Genomic DNA, 20403 nt, shown 5'->3' on the forward strand with positions numbered 1-20403 from the left:
TAGTTCTTTTTGTTTATTCCAAGCTTTAAAAAAAAAACAAATTTAAATTCCAAAATGATATTTTTACTATTAATTTTAATCGTTTTACAACTATTTACAATATTGTTATCCTAAATTTATAAAAAACAAATAATAATAATAATATCAAGAAAATAAATCATTGGTATGCTAGCGCTCAGGGTGGTGACTGGAACAACTAATTAAGTAATAATAATAAACAAAAAGAGAGAGAAAAAAAACCGGTTACTTCTCTCTCTCTCTCGTTGGTTTACATATTTGAGAGAAAAAGAGAGAGAGAGAGAGTAAAAGTGTGTGTTTGAGAGAGTGGTCAATAGTGGGGGAAGTTCCAAGAAAGATGGCAGAAAACATGATTATTTGGCGTTGACTATTGTGTATTGCCGAAATAATTAATAAACAATATGAAATATGAATTACTAATAAAAAATAGTGCAAGAATTTTAAGCACCAATATAATTAATATAAATTATTTCACCGGTTATTCATTTAAATCAAGGTAATAATATAATAAAAATTTTCATATACAAGTAGTTAGTTACGTATCCAAGGTGTATTGTGTACATATACGTTGATTTTATACAGTAGATGTTGATTGATAAACGAAAAGAGGGGAAATATATTAAGGACAAGCAGGACAAGTCAAAAGGGCTTAATATTAAATACATCTTTAAAAAGAAATGATAAAAAATAACAAGTAAATTGATAAAAGGGTGATGGATTTTTGATAATTTATTGGTGTATTGAAGTTTCTTTGTTGTGTTGACGACAGAGTGACCAAGGGGATGAAAATGTTGATAGAATCGATGAAGATTATTTTTTTTAGTTATCAATGTGTTGATAATATGTGCGTGTATACATAGGTGACTAAAAAAAAAAATAAATAAAAACAGTGATTGCATGCAAGACCCTTGAAGGGTTACACTTAAGGCTTTTTTTATTTTGAATATATATATTGTCAAGGTCAATTATTGATTCAAATGTTCAATACAGTGTGTGTGTGTTTTTTTTTTATAATTATTATTTATAAAACACATAGTTCGACTTAGCTTGATTTGTAATATTAGTTTTGTTAAAGTGAATTAACTGTTTTGATTATTTATTGTTTTTTTTTATGTTACAGAATTTTATAAAATAAGGGAAATAATAATAAACATTGTAAAATGGATGGAACAAGAGCTGCAGAGGTTTTACCTTTGCTTGAAGAACGTTTGGCAATATTACCAGGTAGTCGTGATCGTCGTGGAGGTCCTGTATTAATATTTCCAACAACAGTAAGACGTGAACGTGCTAAACCAGAAGATTATCGTCGTTTATTACAATATTTATTGGCAATACCAAATGATGAAGCACGAGGTTTACGTTTTACAGTTATAATTGATATGAGAGGTGGTACATGGGATTCTGTAAAACCAATATTAAAAGTATTACATGAACATTTTCATCGTTCTGTATATGTTGTATTTATAATAAAACCAGATAATTTTTGGCAAAAACAAAGAACATCACTTGCTAAACAAAAAAAATATAATTTTGAGGTGAGTAAAATAGAGCATTCAATATTATATTGATAATAGTGATGATGATGCATCAAAGATATATAATACTCAGCAATACAATACATCTTTTCTTTTTTTTTTTTTTCTTCTGGCTCTTGGCCTAGTTTTGTTCAATACATGCTGTATAAAAATATTTTTATTTATCTATATATATATAATATATTTGTCGTATCATTGCAGATCAATACAATCAGCCTTGAAGCATTGTCAAAAGTTATTGATCCATCACAATTGACTGGTGATTTAGATGGATCACTTCAATATGATCATGCTCAATGGATTGATACACGTCTTGCTGTTGAAGATTTTACATGGCAAGCAGCTGATTTACTTGATCGTTTAGATGATTTACAAGAAGATTTAAGTAGAAATGATTTTGCTGATGATGTTGGTGGTGCAAAACATGGTATTGATTTGCATAATGAAATGAGAAAAAAAATTATGAAAGTACCAGTTGAAGAAGTACAAGTTGTTGGTCAAAGATTACTTCAACGTTTTAATAATGGAGTTGGATCAAGTTCAGTTGTTGGTAGTGAAAATAGTGGTGGTGGTGGTAGTGTTGAAAGTGGTGCATCTGGTGGTAGTGATCCAGATGGTAGAGCATTAGCTGCAATTGTTATACAACATTTAGATTCAGTACATTCAGCACAACAACATTTATTACAATTATGGCATATTAAAAAAACAAAATTAGATCAATGTTTTCAATTACGAATGTTTGAACAAGATTGTGAAAAAATGTTTGATTGGATATGTCATAATCGTCAAGTATTTTTAGCAAATTATGTTGAAATTGGTAGATCATATCAACTTGCTAAAAATTTACAAGAAGAACATAAACATTTTACAATGAGTTCAATGAATGTTTATGTTAATATTAATAAAATATTAACAATGGCTGGTAGATTATTGGAAACCCAACATTATGCTGCTGGACATGTACGTGCTGTTGCTGGTAGATTAGATCGTGCATGGAAAGAATTTGCTGCTGGATTAGATGAACGTACTGCTGTACTTGGTTTAAGTGTTGTTTTTCATCATAAAGCTGAACAATATGTTGATAGTGTTACTGGATGGAGTCAAGCATGTGAATCAACAAATTTACCAAATGAAATTTCAGTTCTTGAATCACATATACGACAACATCAAACACTATATGAAGCAATGTGTCAAGCATATACAGAGGTAAATAAAAATAACAAAAAAAAACTATTTATTGATTTATTTATTTATTTAATATTATTGTTTAAATTTTATTGATTAAGTATTCAATTTAATTATTTTATTATTCAATTTTGTGATGATAATAATATCAGTAATTAAATTGACAAGAAGAAAATATTTTTTAGTAAAAAATATTTAACAGGTTTACAATTCATACCAAGCACTTTTGAGTGGATTAGGAACAATGCTACAAGTTTGTCATAGTTCAAATTCAAATACAACTGGAAATGGAAACAACAATGAATCATTACACTTTGATTATGTACGAATTTTTTTTTTTTTATTTTTAAATTATAACGGATTTGGGAGAGAGCCAGGCAGGCTTCATCGTAGTATTATTGCTTATTATTTATTTTATTTATTTTAGCAGATGGATTATTGACTACTGACAATAATTATTCACATCTTGGTGACTGGGTACTTTTCAAATTTTTTTAACAAATAATTTTATTCCAGGCAACAAATAAAAACAATGGATAATTTTATATATTTCTTATTATTACATATTTTTTTTTTTTTCTTTTTAATTTCAAGGTAAAAAAAAAAATAGATATGAAAAATTGATTCTTTCTAATACATAACTATATTTTCTATTTGTATATATATTTATATAAAATAATTCACTAAGGTGATGGTAGTAAAATCTCACATGTTGCTTTGGCTTGTATTAATGTTTAGGTACACAGTACCAGTAAGAAGCTTCTTTACCAGTTGGATCATCTTGTCCAAGTTTGTAATCAACCTCAGGGGATTGACCACTCCAACCGAAAACATGTATGTCCTTTGCTTTTTTTAAAAAAAAAAAAATTAATCAAACTATTGCATGTATGCACGGTAGAAAATTATAAATAATAATCAAATAAATATGACACATTTATATAATAAAAATAATAATTAAACAAAAAAAATTAACAGTGGTAGCAAAAAAAAAAATATTCTAGTTATGTGTCATATTTGTTGATAAAAAAAAAAAACAAGTAATTTATTTATTAAAATATAAAATAAAAAACTTGATTTAAAATAGGATGGACATTTGATGGATAATCGTGGTGGTATGAGTGGCAATCCAGCAGCAGATTACAGTGAGGGTGCATCACATGTACTTGCTGTTATTCATCAAATATTAGGACATCATAGAGCACTAGAAGCACGTTGGCATGCACGTAAAGTTAAATTACATCAACGTCTTGCATTGAGATTATTTCAAGAAGATGTAAAACAAGTATTAGATTGGCTGACAAATCATGGTGAAGTATTTATACGTAAAAATACTGGTGTTGGACGTAATCTTCAAAAAGCTCGTGTTTATCAAAAAAGTCATGAACATTTTGAAAATGTTGCTCAAAATACATATACAAATGCTACAAAATTATTAACAGCTGCTGAAGAATTAGCACATACTGGTGAATGTGCTGCTGATGAAATATATGCTGTTGCTCAAGAATTAGAAGCTCATGTTGGTAGTTTTGCAACAAGAGTTGAACAACGTCGTCGTCGTCTTGATCTTGCTGTTGTATTTTATACACATGAAAAAGAATTAAGTGGTTGGGTTGATGAATTACGTCAAGAATTACAACAAGATGAAGTTGCTGAAAATTTAGAAAATGCTGAAAGATTGCTGGATCAATGTGCTCAACATAGATCATCTTGTTTAGAAGCTTGTGCATCAACAATTGGTCAAGGTGAAGCATTATTACAAGAATTACGTGATGATTGTAATAGTGATAATAGAAATGGTAGTCAAAATGGACAACAAATTGATACAACTGGTTCAGTAAGTGCTGTTGAAGCAGCACTTGATCGTTTAGCAATATTACGTCAAGAATTAGAAGAATTATGGGCAACAAGAAAATTACGTCTTGAATTATGTTTAAGATTACGTGTATTTGAAAGAGATGCATTAGAAGCTAGTGGACAATTAGAAATGTGGGCACAAGAATTACGTGCACCACCAAGAGAAGGTTCACCTGATCAATTATTAAGAGTACATAATGATGGTGTTGCACATATGCAAAATACAGCATTTCAAGTATTACAACAAGGACAAGAACTTGCACAAGTATTAGAACAAGCTGGTGTATGTATTATGGCTGATGGACAACATACAGCAAGTGCACGTGTACAAGTATTATTGGAATTTTTAAATGAACGTGAAATGGATGCTGAAGATCTTGCTGAAATACGTAGAATAAGATTAGAACAAGCTGCTCAATTGGTACAATTACAAAATGATGCACAACATGTTGCAAATTGGATTAGAAATGGTGAAGCAATGTTATTAGCATCATTAAGAGTACCAGATAATTTAATTGATGCTGAACAATTACGTTTAGAGCATGAACAATTTCAAGTTGCTATTGAAAAAACTCATACATCAGCTGTACAAGTAAAACATCGTGCTGATGCATTAGTTAGTGCAAATCATTATGATCCAAAAAGTATACGTGATGTTGCTGAGGATGTTACTAAAAGATGGCAACAATTAGTAACATGTGCTGAAGAAAGACATAAACTTGTTACAGCAAGTATTAATTTTTATAAAACAGCTGAACAAGTACGTTCAGTTCTTGATAGTTTAGAAAGAGAATATCGTAGAGATGAAGATTGGTGTTCATCTGGTGATAAAGCTGGACAAGTACCAACACTTGTTGGTAAACATCAAGAACAAAAAGAAGCATTTTTAAAAGCATGTACACTTGTACGTCGTACTGCTGAAACATTTTTAAAATATACAAATAGATCATTACAATTTTATAGTTATCAAACAACAACTGGTTCAGAAAATAAAGTTAAAAATATACTTGAAGAATTATTAAGTAAAGAAAATAAAGTACTTGAACATTGGACACAACGTAAAAAACGTTTAGATCAATGTCATCAATATGTATTATTTGAACGTAGTGCTAAACAAGCACTTGAATGGATACATGAAACTGGTGAATTATATTTATCAACACATACAAATGTTGGTAAAAATCGTATTGAAAATGAACAGCTATTACAAGAACATAATGAATTTAAAAGTGCTGCTAAAGAAACAAGAGATAGAGTTAAATTATTAATACAACTTGCTGATAATTTAGTTGAAAAAGGACATGTACATGCATCAGCAATAAAACAATCAGTTGCTGAAGTTGATCAACGTTATAAAGATTTTAGTATGCGTATGGATTCTTATAAAAGTCAAATTGAAGATGATTTAGGTATAACACAATCAGATGAAAGTATTGGTATTGGTTGTACAAATAATAATAATAATAATATCAATAATAAAAGTGATTCTGTAATGTCAATTGATAGAAATTCAGATCCATTATTAGAAGATAAAATAAAAGGTAAAGATTTAAAAGAATTAAATGAAGAAAAAAGAAGATCAGCACGTCGTAAAGAATTTATAATGGCTGAATTATTACAAACAGAAAGAACATATGTTAAAGATTTAGAAACTTGTATTAGATGTTTTTTGGAAGAAACAAGATATCCATCACCTGGTAATTTTCCACCACCTGGTTTACAAAGTAGAGTATCAATAATATTTGGTAATATTGAAGAAATATATAAATTTCATTGTGATATATTTTTACGTGAATTAGAAAAATATGAAACAATGCCTGAAGATGTTGGTCATTGTTTTGTAACATGGGCTGCTAAATTTGATATGTATGTAACATATTGTACAAATAAACCAGAAGGTAATCAATTATTATTTGCACATGGTGGTAATTGGTTTGAAGATTTACAAAGTAAAAATCGTGTTGAACATCCAATAGCAGCATATTTAATAAAACCAGTTCAAAGAATAACAAAATATCAATTATTATTAAAAGATTTACAAGCATGTTGTCAAGAAGGACAAGGTGAAATTAAAGATGGTTTAGAAGTTATGCTTAATGTACCAAAAAAAGCTAATGATGCATTACATTTGAGTTTACTTGAGGGTTGTGATGTTAGAATTGATACACTTGGTGATGTTGTATTACAAGATTCATTTACTGTATGGGATCCAAAACAATTAATACGTAAAGGAAGAGAACGTCATATATTTTTATTTGAATTATATTTATTATTTAGTAAAGAAGTTAAAGATTCAACTGGTAAAGTTAAATTATATATATACAAAAGTCGTTTAATGACATCTGAACTTGGTGTTACTGAACATATTGAAGGTGATGAATGTAAATTTGCTGTATGGACTGGACGTGCACCAACTAGTGATACTCGTGTTGTTTTAAAAGCAAATTCACTTGAAGCCAAACAACTTTGGGTTAAAAGATTGAGAGAGGTTATTCAAGAGACTTACTTCAGTTTAAGTATGCCCAAGAGTCCAGCAAAGAAATCTTCAAGTCAAAGATCAAGTAGAGATCTTGAAGAATGTACTTCATTGGATGACAGTGTTGAAAATCTTGATAGAAATTCATTAGCATCATTTGGATCTACAAATACAACTGATTCTGATAAAGTAAGTTTGCTGATAAAAAAAATTTATAATATCTAAAAAATATAACAAACAAATAATAAAACACAAAACACTAATATTTTTTTATAAATGTAAAATCATTAATTCAACATCAATTGTGTGTTGGCCCATATTCACACACATTCAATAGCATCATCACCAATTTAATTTTAGATTTAATCATTTTTCTTTATACATATATACCATAAGTTTTCAAATATCATCCAGTAATCCAATTGACTATTTTTTTTTCGTAAAGATTAAAATGATTTAAATAAAAATATATCATTATTATCTTCAATATATTGGCGCAGGTGTAAATGCGCACTGATAACAAATTTTATATTTCGAGGTCTGGGTGTGTTTAATGACAATTCGGTCCAGTTGTTGTTGGTTTTTTTTTTTATTCTTGAATTGTCATCGGTACAGCTGGTAGCACATCTAAGTGTTTTTTTTTTTTTTTTAAATTCTATTTTCTTCTTCTTAGTTTTAATTTTTTTTTTATATATATATTATCAGTGGGCTCGTCCGGTTATACACATTGGGGGCGTTTTCTTGTATCTACCCCGGTACAGTGCTTGTGATTGTTAAAGAGGGGGAAAATTATATTGCAAGCGCAAGCGGGAAAGAGCTTTCATCGTTTTTCTTTACTCATCCTCTGTGACGCATTCGAGCATACGGCAAAGCTCGAATTTTGGTTGAGCCGGGACTCGATTCTTCCAGTCATTACAATCCAGGAATATCAAATCAGTACGGACGCGACTTTCGGGTCGGCCGGACTCCGTGGTCCGTTTGTTTTTCTTTTTCTCTCTATATTTAAATTAATATTATTAATTAAAATTAGCTTCTATTGAGAATAAATATAAATAAAATTATTGTCATTTTAATAATTAACTTCTAATCTTTTATTGAGTAGAAAAAAAAATTTACTGTTTTGATGTTAAACTTTGACAATATAATATCATGGATGTCGCAGATTTGTCATGTAAACTTAGTACTACAGCCACCGCCTTGCTGTTAATCTCGACACTAGTTTTCACGCGTTTAAACTTTCAACATTTAAATCTTAATAAAAATAATTATTATTAGTATTATTTTATAAATGAAATATCAATTGTTTCAAAATATATAATTCTGATTTAAAATGTATTAAAATTAAATATATATAATTGTGACATTTAAATTAAATAAATAAATATGACATCACCATCCGGTAAACCGGCAACAATTGCCCAAAAAGCACGTAGAAAAATATCATTACCGTGGTTTCGTCAAGGATCAGTTGCACCACCACATCCTGCATTATCGCGACAACATACTATTGATACACCAAGCTCTTTCCAGGCTCGTTTATTACGACGACAACCCTCCCAGGTACAAATCATCAATATGTCATCAACTCATCAATCATTTATTGACAATAAAATCACTCTCTTCTGTCACTCATTATATACTCAATGTCATTTACATTTGATTGTTGTTGTTTTTTCTTTTTCAAAAATATCATTTGATAAATTTTAAGTTAAAAAAAAATCTTTTTAAAGTTGATTTGCGCAAATGCGAATAATCGATTGATACTCATGGTGCTAGTCAACACAATATTTATCTGGTGACACATTCAAATTGATAAGAATCATTGATATCGTATCGCATACATGATTTTATTTGATTTAACAAAATGTTTAACAAACTCGTTTCAAAGAAAAAGTCTATTCATAATGATGTGTCTTATTTTTCTTTTTAAATATTAGTAAAATCTAAATACTGTTATTCTAAAAATATTTAAATATGTACTTGAATCTTATCTGACATTTGAATTTAATATAATTTATTTTTAAAATATATTTGAATTAATTTTTAGAGGTAAAATTTTATTAAAATTAAACATTTAACTTAATTAACAAATTTATGATGATTAAATAAAATTAAAATAGCTTAATTAATCATTATAATAATTGATGGAGTTTAAATTTTAATTATATTTGAGTAATTGGTATGATTATTTGATATTTAATCATCATAGGATATAATAATTATCTCATACATTCAATAAAATGCTTAATCGGAAATAAGCTAATCTATCGTTTGCAATATAAACACTTGTATTGTGATGACGATGAAAGATTTTTTTTTTTAGATCAGAATCATGCACGTGTTAAATAAAAAAATATAATATTATAAATAAAAACTTTTTTATTAATAAAATTAACAAATAGAAAAAAAATCAATTTTTAAAAAATTGTTTTTATTCTTTTTTTTTTGCATCTCTTTAAAAAAATTCAATAACAATTAATATATATATTTATTTAGAAATAAATATATAATAATATTATTATTATTTAGATATTTTAGCTATGAAAATAATTTCTATTGACATCCAAAAATTAACGGGGCAAGAATAATTATTTAATCGCTCCGCCGGCCCGAAAATTCAAAAGCCCATCTATACAAATTCAATCAGACAGAAATTTTGTTTGTAACATGTATCGATTCATTGATTATTTTTATAACAAATCACCTTTTCTATTTTTATTGATTGAAAAAAATTTATTTAAATATTAATTCTATATAAACACACTGTCATTTTAATGGAATAAAAAAAATTCAAAATCTTATCGAATTTTCAATTCATAAAGCCATAAAAAATATTTAAATATTTCTTGTTTATTTATAGTTGACATCGAAAAATGTAAACACATTTGACCTTTTGCTTTATCGAAAAATACATACTTTTATTAATTGAAAAAAAAAAAAAATAATAAAGTCAATATTTAATAATGATTTTGTATTTATTTTATAGACAGGAGTTACTGAGATGACATGGGTGATGGCTGATCATTTTGCAACTTCAGGTACACGTGAATTGAGTGTAACAAAAGGACAACAAGTTGAAGTATTAGAAAATAATAGTATTCATAGTGGAAGTAATACAACAATTGAATGGACACTGGTTAGATTACCATTATCATCTGGTCAAACTGAGCCACCAGCTGAGGGTCTTGTTCCAACAAGTATTCTCAAACAGCCACCTACAACATCATGTAAAACTTCACCATCAAGAAAACCACTTAGTCAAGCATCAAACACTTTAACAACAGCTCAAACATCAGTAACTACAGAAGATGGAGGTAAGTTTTAAATTAATCAATAATTTATCATTTCATCATCATCATCAATTTATCATTATTATTTCGTCGAAATAACCAACTTGTATTATGATAAATAATTGTTTTTAAAAAGTTTATAATACATCTAGATACCCGGAAATTTTATAATAATTTGAAAAGGAATTTATAACAAGTTTCTCAATGTGACAATATAATAGGTATTATGTAGATTTCATTGAATAGTTTATATTCGAAATATTAACTGATGAAAACTATACAAATTAGTTGGTATTATTTGGTGATTTATAAATGTCTCACCTCGAGGCTTTCAGTTGACATTGACAAAGATATTTCATTTTAAAAAATACACCCTTGCCACTTCACAATTTAGCTAGTATTAAAATTATTATTATTATATTTTATTATTATCAATATAGTGAAATATAATTTAAGCATAAAAAAAAAATTAAATTCAAAAGGATAAATTAGTTTTTTTTTATATTTTTTATTTAAAGTAATTCTTTTTTTTATTTATTTTTTATCTTTAAATTACTGAAATGCAAACATCCGTTTAACAAAGAGCTCTCTAGGGTGTCACTTTTAAAGCTGACATCTTCAAATTTTATAAAGAGAAATTATTTGTATACATCTTTAGTCATTGGAATCAAAAAAAAAAAAAAAGGAAAAACTAAACTAAACGTATTTACAATAATTGAATTTTTAGTTTTTTTATTTAATGATATATTTGATGGGAAAAAAAAAAATACATGTGTATTTAGACTAGAACATTATATTGAATTAGATGTTCATGTATGAGCCAGGTCCGCACTCGATCAATACGCACTAGCGCGTGTCCTTGACCACTTTGCAGACTCCAGTTGCCTTTTCTCCTGAGAAACTCATTAGTTTTATTTAAAAAAAAAAAAATTATAATATTTTTTAATATTATTATAAATATATGAAATTTAAATTTTGGTTATTTCCCAAATTAAAATACTAGTAATAAAATTATAAAAAAATTATTATGACAAGTTGGTAATATGGGCAGTATATCCTTCCTGTAGAAGCAAATTATTTACCAGTCTTGCTTCGCGCTTTATGATGAGCGTTTAATCGTCTTCTAATTGTGCGTCATTTTTTAATTATAAAAAAAAATTTAATAATTAATTTAAATAATCATGGGAAAATGTAAAAATTTATTTGTTCAAACTAAAAAATTGTGTTTATCATCTGAATTTTCTTGTCAAGGTTAAGCAACTTTTTTTTTTTTAAATTTAAATATTTATCTATTTCAAGTTTATATACAATATATGTTCGTGTTGTGATTACAAATACCATGCTAGATATATGCAATTCAATTGCAAGTGTCTCTTATGCCATATAAGGACAACCTTGGCGCCAAAAGTACCAATTGGAATGCAATATACACTTTGGAATTTAAATTGGATTCTTTTTTTTTTTTTTTTATTCATTAATTTATTATTTAATTATACTTTTTTATTTTATTATTCAATTGTTTTCTTTCTGGATAAATAATACAATACATTTTTCATATAACAATACACGTTATAGTAATTAATATAATAATTTAAATTTACAAAATGATATTTTTTTTCTTTTTTAAAACAATGACAAATTACTTGGCTGATTTATGTGTCAGGCAAAGTTGTTGTTGTTGATGTTATTGTCGGGGTTTTTTTATATCAAGCTTAGGGATAAACCATCTATTTTTTAAAATAGAAAAAAAAAATAATTACGAGAGATGTACTTGAGCTACGCTTGACAGTCGAATGACCGGTCTACATGCAATGGAATAATTAAAAAAAAAAAAAAAAATTAATGAATAAATAAAAATGATGAAAAGCAACATTTGTATATATATTCTGGTTCGTGTCCAAGAACGCAGACATCATTCCATCATCGGTATATTCCAATTGGACTCTCGTTTATAAAATTAAACAATGAAAAATTGTTCTCAATAAAAAAAAAAAGTCGTTAAATAATATCCGGTATTACTATCAATGCTTTTTTTTTTTACTTTGCTATTCAAATAAATCGATTTATCTCAATTTATTAAAAACAAAGAATCACGTATTCAATAATAAATATATATTTGTACATTTGTACAAATCCAATAAAAGTCACATGTTACCAGCTCTTCAATTTGCTATATTTATTTTATTGATGTCTATTTTTTTTTTATTTTTTTTATGTTTCTCTTTTTAATTAAATAAACGATTTTTTAATTTCAATGTTACACATGATGTATTTTTAAAATATAATAAACAATAAAATCCATTGAATATTCATCATTCGAAATTGATGAATTTATGAATAATAGTTTAATCAAATTTATCAAAAGACAATTTATTCTTTAAAAATTAAATAATATATTTTTTTTTGTTTTTTATTTTGATCAAGTTAAATTCTAAAAATAATAATAAATATAATATAAAGTATGTTATTTTTTTTTGACGTCAGTGTCATCCTCGTGAAAGTGTTAGTTGTTGGTAACGAGTTGGTTGTTGAACATACGGCCTTAAACTGTTTTCGCCTACATATTTTATTAAATGATAGTCCAACAAAAGTTGGAATAAAATCAAAGCTAGCGTGAGAAGTATTGAGGGCCAAATTATTTCCGCCTAGTATCTAAAAAACTTGACACATAAACCAGTTTGTCATTCAATTTTTTTTTTTTTTTTTATTTCTTTTCTTTAAGCTTGAGCCAGCTTTTCCTGTGATAAAATTGAAAAAATAATAAAAATCAGCTTATCCTTTATGGAACGACGACGACGAAAAAAAAATAATAATCAATCAAATAATGTTATTGATTATGTTGAAACTTTATTTATGTGTAAATATATATTTATTTAAATTAAGTTTGATAGTTTGTTGTGAATTCATTTCAACAAGTGCATGAAAAACAGTATTATTAAGCAGTTTTTGTTGCCAAAAAAATGGTCATTGGCTCCTATTAATACTTTACCAAATGCAACACGTATTTATACATTAAAAAAAAAATAAAATAAATATATATACTTGACACATACTTAGTGACAAAGAAAAATTTTATTGACTATAATTTTTTGACAATAATTAAATACTACTGCGATTGTTTTTTGTTTTCTTTTTTATTACTTTTTTTTGTCTATAGTAATTAAATAAATAATTAAATTTTTATTAAACAGTTTATTTATTTATTTTTTTATATTTTTATTTTATAGATTCTGGTGGGAATGAGGCAAGTAATGGATCTGGCAACACAAGCTCACCCGGAAATAAAAGACGAGTGTGAGTATGATACTTTGCCAAATTAATACAATTATAAAAAAAAAAAAAAATATATACATATGTTTAACACTGTAGGTATATTTAAAGTAATACTGTAAATTTTATATAAAATTGGCAAATTAATATTATTATCCTTGAAATTAAATATAAATTTTATAAATTTTAATATTAAATTTATATTTTTTTTTAATTAAAAGATTATTAACTTTTTTTGTTTTTGTACTTGTTAATAATTAATTGTTATTTATTTAAAAATTTAGGAGAAAATGGTTACCACAACCACTTAGAAAATTGAGTCAAGGAAAAGTTGAAAAAACAACAGTATCTGAACGTGTACCAGTACTTAAGAAAACATCATCAGATAAAAGATTTAAATTACCAAGTAGTGATAAAACTGGTAGAACAGTATCAGAAGGTGAAGAAGCTGAAAAAGATGATGCATACTGTGAAGATAATGAAGTACAAGAAAAATATTTAGAACAAAATGGTGGTGAAGATGGTGATGATGATTTTGAATTACCACCACCAATGAAACCAATAACAGAACCAATATTGGTTGTAAGTGGTAATGGTACATCAGTATCAACAATACAAGATGAACATACATCTGGTAGTTTAAGTGGTAATGCTAGTGGTGATGGTGGTGGTAGTGGTGTATCAAATACAACAAAAAGAACAAATGAAAGAACAATTGACGCTACATCAAGTGTTGATTTAGCTGAAATTGAACAAATTGTTAAAGAAAGAATGGAACAACATACTGAAAATCAAGAAAGAAATAGTATGATGTCAAATGTTAGAACATCAACACGTACATCATCAACTGATATTGAAACACAATATAGTAATACAACAATAACTGAAGAAGAAACAAATATTGATGCCGAAACAGCTGCACTTAAAAAACGTGAATTTGTTATACGTGAATTAGTTAATACTGAACGTGATTATGTTAATGATTTAAAAACAATTGTTGAAGGTTATATGGATGCAATGAGAAATCCAGATAATGATATACCATTACCAGCTGATTTACGTGGTGGTAAAGATAAAATAATATTTGGTAATCTTGAAGCAATATATGAATGGCATCGTGATGTATTTTTAAAATCATTAGAAAAATGTATTGAATTACCACATGAAATTGGACAATTATTTAAAAAACATGAAAGAAAATTACGTATGTATGTTGTATATTGTCAAAATAAACCAGTATCAGAATACATTGTTTCAGAATATATTGATACATATTTTGAAGAATTAAGACAAAAACTTGGTCATAGATTACAAATATGTGATTTATTAATAAAACCAGTACAAAGAATAACAAAATATCAGTTATTATTACGTCAAATATTAGAATTAACTGAAAAAACAACACTTGAAAATGAAATTCAAGATCTTAAAAATGCTGTACATGTTATGATGGTCATTCCAAAAGCTGCAAATGATATGATGGATGTTGGAAGATTACAGGGTTTTGATGGTAAAATAACTGCTCAAGGTAAATTACTTTTACATGGTCCTTTAATTGTTGCTGAATTATCAGCTGTTACAATTAAAGAACGTGAATGGCAAGTTTTTATATTTGAGCAAAATATTATATTTAGTGAAGCACTTAGTAAAAAAACACAATTTACAAGTCCTGCTTATGTTCATAAAGCTCATATTCAGGTAAATATATTAATAATCATTTTTAATAATATATATATTATATAATTTTTTGTTATTATTATTATTATTACAGGTTAATAAAATGACTATTGAAGATTCACCAGATGATCCAGAAAAATTTATAATACGTTCAACAGATCCTCGTAAACCTGCTATTGGTTTTTTGTGCAATACAATTGATGATAATGGACCACCACGTCAAGAATGGGTTGAAACAATAAGATCAATACTTCAAACACAACGTGATTTTCTTAAAGCGATACAATCACCAATCGCCTATCAAAAGGAATTAACCAAAGATCCACTGTAAGCGTGAATGCATATTATTATTTTTTAAAATATTTAAAAAAAAAAAAAACAAAACAAACAAAAACCTGTGAATATTTGTTCCAACAATATTTTTGTATATTTTATATGATGATACGTAAATGATGCAGTAGTTGGACATTTAATGAGTAGATAATTGTTTCCTTCTCCTGTAATTGACACCTTTTATTATCTACTCATAATTAATAATTAATTTTCACGCCTTTTGAGCCTTTTAAATCAACCTTTAACATTTAAAAATAAAACAAACAAACAATATTTAATTAAAAAAAAATGATAAAAACAATTTTAATAATCATTAACTCACTCACTCACAACTATTTATTCAATTTTTTGAAGCTCACAGAGCCTATAACTATTTATTAATCCGTTCCAAAATGCCCAATGTACAATGTCTATAATTAATAATTCTTCATAATATTATGCTGATGATAATAATGATAATAATAATTATAATAATAATAATATTGGTGATGCTGGTAAATAGCTAAAAAATATTGAAAAATTTTAATACTCATCACTCAGAGTGAGTGAGTAAAAAAAAAAGCTTATTGCATTGCTTTCTAAAGAAACAAAAAAAAAATAATATAATAATAATCTCTTTTCTCTTTTATTTATTTATTTTTTAAAATGAATGTGGGTGTATTAACTAAATCTTAATCAATGAAAAATGTATGATAAAAATGAAAAGAAAAAAAAAAAGGAAAAAATTAAACATATTTATAATAATTTTAATAACGTTTGTAACTCACCGCACTGAGATGTATGTAAATATTTAAGTATTAATACTTGGAAAGTCAAAAAAAAAAAACAAAAATGTGGAACATGAAAATCAAATTATAATATAATAACCAAACTGATGAACGTAAAGAAAAAAAAAAAAAAAGAAAAACCATTGTTTAGAATAAATGATTAATTGATGAATAACATTGTATTGCTTTTTATGATGTTTTTAGAGTGCACTTTTCAAACATAATCCATTATTTCTTTTAAACAATAATTTTTAACATTTTTTTTTGTATGTTTAACCCTGGCACTATGGGCACAATGGTATATCGACTTTTCCTCTTCCTCAATAGACATTTTTTTTTTTTTATTTTTTTTTTTATTTCATCATACTGTAATATATAATAACAATTGATTATTCTACCACTGTTGAATGCCACTCTCCTATCAACTTTACCAGAGTATCAATGTTTAAGGATTATTAATTCAGGTATCCATTAATAATATTTATTTGATGTTTTAATTTTTTATGTTTAAATGAAGATTTAGGTACATGATTTTAATATCAAAAAAATATTTATTTATTTATTATTAGGCACATTTTATTTTCATGTTTTTTAACACAAAAATGTACCTGAATTTTGGTAGATGTTGATTTGAAAAAAAAAAAAAAAAATTAATAGTTCTAAGGTATTATTACTAATATTTATTTATTTATTTTTATAGACGATCAACAACACCTGAATCTTCACCAAGACGAGCAACAACGACTCCATCAATACCAACTCTAACTGTCATTGGATCAAATAAGGATAAAAATTTAAAAAAAGGACATATTAATAAAACTCAAAGTAGTGGACATTGTGGATTAATTGATAGTGATTCATCACGTACACCATCACCAACAAAAAGTAAATTAAATTTTCTTGAAGGTTTTAGAAATACACTACGAGCACGTTCACCTGTTCGAAATAATTCCATTCCTGTAAGTTAAAATAAATTAATTTATTCGCTATTTTTATTATTAGTATTTTGATAAATTAAAATTATTATTCATTATTAAAAAAATTTAATTATCAAAAGGGGCATGCTGGCTTGTTCTATCAATATTTTTATTTATTTATTAATATATATTTCTTTAAATTAAACGATAAAATTTTCTACTAAAATTATTGATTACAGCAGAGGGATTCTTCCGCTTCTTCTTCCTCTTGATGTCTGTCACTATCTGCTCTCTATTGCATTGCCTTTTGTCATTGCGATAACATACTGTTATTATTAAAAAATAAAACACCACCTGCGCAACATTTATAGTAAAACAAAAAAAACAAATAAGTAAATAATTTAATTGATAAAAAAATATTTTTAAAAACAAAACCCTTCAAGTACAAAGAAAAAAAAATATAGATATATTTATAAAATAGCAATGAAGATAATTAATAATTTCTACAAATTTATGTTTTGATGAATAATAGTGTCAAATTAAAATAATCAACAATAAATTAAAATTGAACAAAAAAAACAATAGTAAAAAATAAAATTTATTATTTAAACTAACTGGTGCTGGAATGATAATGTTAGATGATAAAATAATAATAATAATAATAATGGTGATAGTTAATTTTTTTGCAATTCAAGAGAAAAATTATTCTGAAAATAAAAAAAACAGTTACGATTTCATCATAATACAACTTGTTGGGTGAGCATGAAAACGGGATTTTGCAATTTTATATTAAATTTAAATTTATAACAGTTTAATGAAGCTATGATAGTTAATTAACATATCTGGATTTTTTAATTTTGTGCTTTATTTATAAATTAAAAAATGAACAAAAAAAGTATAAAAAATATCATTAATTAAACAGGTTGCACCTGGTGCACGAGTAAGATTAGCTGCTGATTGGGGTACAGCACTTCATGCAGGTGATGAACTTGTTGTATCACATGTAGATGGTCCTGGTCTTGTTGTATCACCAATAAATGCAACTGAAGAATTATGGATACCAGCAAGTTTAATAACAAATTCAGCAATAAGTCGTGCATGGTCATTCCGTCCAAAAAAAAATGATATTGATAATCAAAATCGTAAAATTGAAATGATTAATAAAATTGAAAATTCAATAAAAATAAGTCTTCAACCAGTATCCTCGCCGGTTCGAGCAACTGTTGGAGATATTGCAAGATTATCAATTGAAGTTAAAAATATTGATGTTAATAATTATACAGTTATATGGAAAAAAGAAATTAAAGATGATATTGGACATTTTATTCCTATTAATTTTGATGGAAGACATAAAATATGTCAAAGTATTGGATTATTATATTTGGAAATATGTCATTGTCGTATTGATGATGCAGGAAATTATGAATGTATTATTGAAACAGAAAAAGATTCTTATTCTGTTAAAATAACATTGTGCATAACTGGTAATTATTTTTTTTATAATTAAATTATTAATATACATATATAAATATATTTAAAAATAATATATAAATTTTTTTTTAAAGGTGGTGTTACTGGTGCAACTTGGGCACGAGTTATTGGACCAACAAAAGTAAAAATTGATTGGGAAAAACGTGATATGGAATGTGGAACAATTGAATATCGTGCATTACCATCAACAATATGGCTACCAATATTTGAATCAGCTCATAATCCACCAGTTATAATTGATCTTCCAATTGGTGCATCATATACATTTCGTGTTGTTGATAAAAATGGTGGTACATCACCATCACCAGTTGTAACACTTCCACTTGATGAAAGTATTAGCTGGGAAGCTGAACAATTTATTGGACGTTATTTAGAATTAGATGAATTAGGAAAAGGAAGATATGCTCTTGTTAGACGTGCACGTGATAGAGGAACTGGACAAGAAGTTGCATTAAAACAAACACCAAGACATAAACAATCACGTGATTTAACACGTGCTGAATATGATTTACTTGCAATGACAAATCATGCAAATATTATACGTGCATTTGCATTATTTGAAAATGCACCACAACCAGATTTTGATACAATTGTATTGGAACTTGTTCGTGGTCCAACATTATTTAAATATTTAAGTAATAAAACAGATTATACTGAATCAATGGCAAGTAAATTTTCAGCACAATTATTATCAGCACTTTCATGGCTTCATCAAAGAAATAAATCACATTCAGATATTAAACCAGAAAATTTATTAGTTGATCAAGATACTGGTGTTGTTAAATTAATTGATTTTGGTGAAGCTGTTAGAGCTAAATCACTTGTTGTTGTACCACCAGCTGATTTAGAATTTTCAGCACCAGAATTAGTACTAGGTAGACCAACTGGTTCTTATACTGATATGTGGGCTGCTGGTGTATTAATATATGTATTATTAAGTGGTTTATCACCATTTTTAGATGACTCTGTTGAAGAAACAACAGCAAATATATTAAAATGTGACTATTGTTTTCCTGATGAATATTTTCAATTTATTTCAAATGATGCCAAGGATCTTTTGAAAAATTTACTCTGTTTAAGAGGTGAAGAACGTGCCAATGCTGATATTACATTAAAATCACCATGGTTTAAGGTAATTTTTCTATAATTTAAATATTTTTTTTCTCCCAATCTTTATTAAATCATATGTTTTATTTATAGATTGGAAAAGGAGCAACAATTCCATCGTCTCGAATGGCAGCATTTATTGAGCGTCGTGCTCATTGTTCAAAGCCTCATACTGATCATAATGATAGTAGTCTATACAATTGAAAGTAAAAGTGAACAAACAAATATTTAAAAAACAAAAAAAAAGGTCAACAAGATCAATAGTGTTTCCACTATTTTGTATAAAAAAAAAAATCAAAAACCAGTTCAAAATTATTATTTTTTAGGCAAAATAAACATACCAGTTAATAGATATATATATTTCAAGTATCGATGAAATTAAAAAAAAGAGGAATCAGACTGTAATATAAAAAGGAGAAAAAAAAAAGAACAGTAATTCATTATATTGGCATTCGAAGTGTACATAAATATATTTAAATAATA

The 20403-nt window shown here is 26.6% G+C and overlaps 1 protein-coding gene across 3 annotated transcripts; it reads left to right on the forward strand.

Annotated features, from left to right (window-relative positions):
• Window positions 1–345: 345 nt before the first annotated feature.
• Window positions 346–20264, forward strand: LOC122857004 (triple functional domain protein). Of its 3 annotated transcripts, none has more exons than XM_044158967.1 (13): window positions 346–514; window positions 1139–1553; window positions 1755–2759; window positions 2941–3060; window positions 3823–7257; window positions 10055–10382; window positions 13586–13652; window positions 13913–15326; window positions 15400–15632; window positions 17106–17364; window positions 18245–18806; window positions 18888–19945; window positions 20014–20264. In XM_044158967.1, the coding sequence occupies exons 2-13, from the start codon at window positions 1179–1181 to the stop codon at window positions 20122–20124; spliced, it is 8967 nt and encodes a 2988-aa protein (XP_044014902.1). In that variant the 5' UTR covers window positions 346–514; window positions 1139–1178; the 3' UTR covers window positions 20125–20264. The 3 variants fall into 3 exon arrangements, with proteins under 3 accessions (XP_044014902.1, XP_044014903.1, XP_044014904.1); XM_044158968.1 differs by lacking the exon at window positions 2941–3060 and adding an exon at window positions 3477–3572; XM_044158969.1 differs by lacking the exons at window positions 18245–18806; window positions 18888–19945; window positions 20014–20264 and adding an exon at window positions 17562–18077.
• Window positions 20265–20403: the final 139 nt, after the last annotated feature.

Source organism: Aphidius gifuensis, linkage group LG5, assembly GCF_014905175.1.
Source record: "Aphidius gifuensis isolate YNYX2018 linkage group LG5, ASM1490517v1, whole genome shotgun sequence".
Classification (NCBI taxonomy): domain Eukaryota; kingdom Metazoa; phylum Arthropoda; class Insecta; order Hymenoptera; family Braconidae; genus Aphidius; species Aphidius gifuensis.

Excerpts from the sequence above, each read along its gene's own strand:
- LOC122857004 (XM_044158967.1), top strand. The coding sequence starts at position 1,179 with ATGGATGGAACAAGAGCTGCAGAGGTTTTACCTTTGCTTGAAGAACGT. Across the intron at positions 2,760-2,940 it reads TGTGTCAAGCATATACAGAG|GTTTACAATTCATACCAAGC; the intron begins GTAAATAAAAAT and ends AATATTTAACAG. Across the intron at positions 15,633-17,105 it reads GAATTAACCAAAGATCCACT|ACGATCAACAACACCTGAAT; the intron begins GTAAGCGTGAAT and ends TTATTTTTATAG.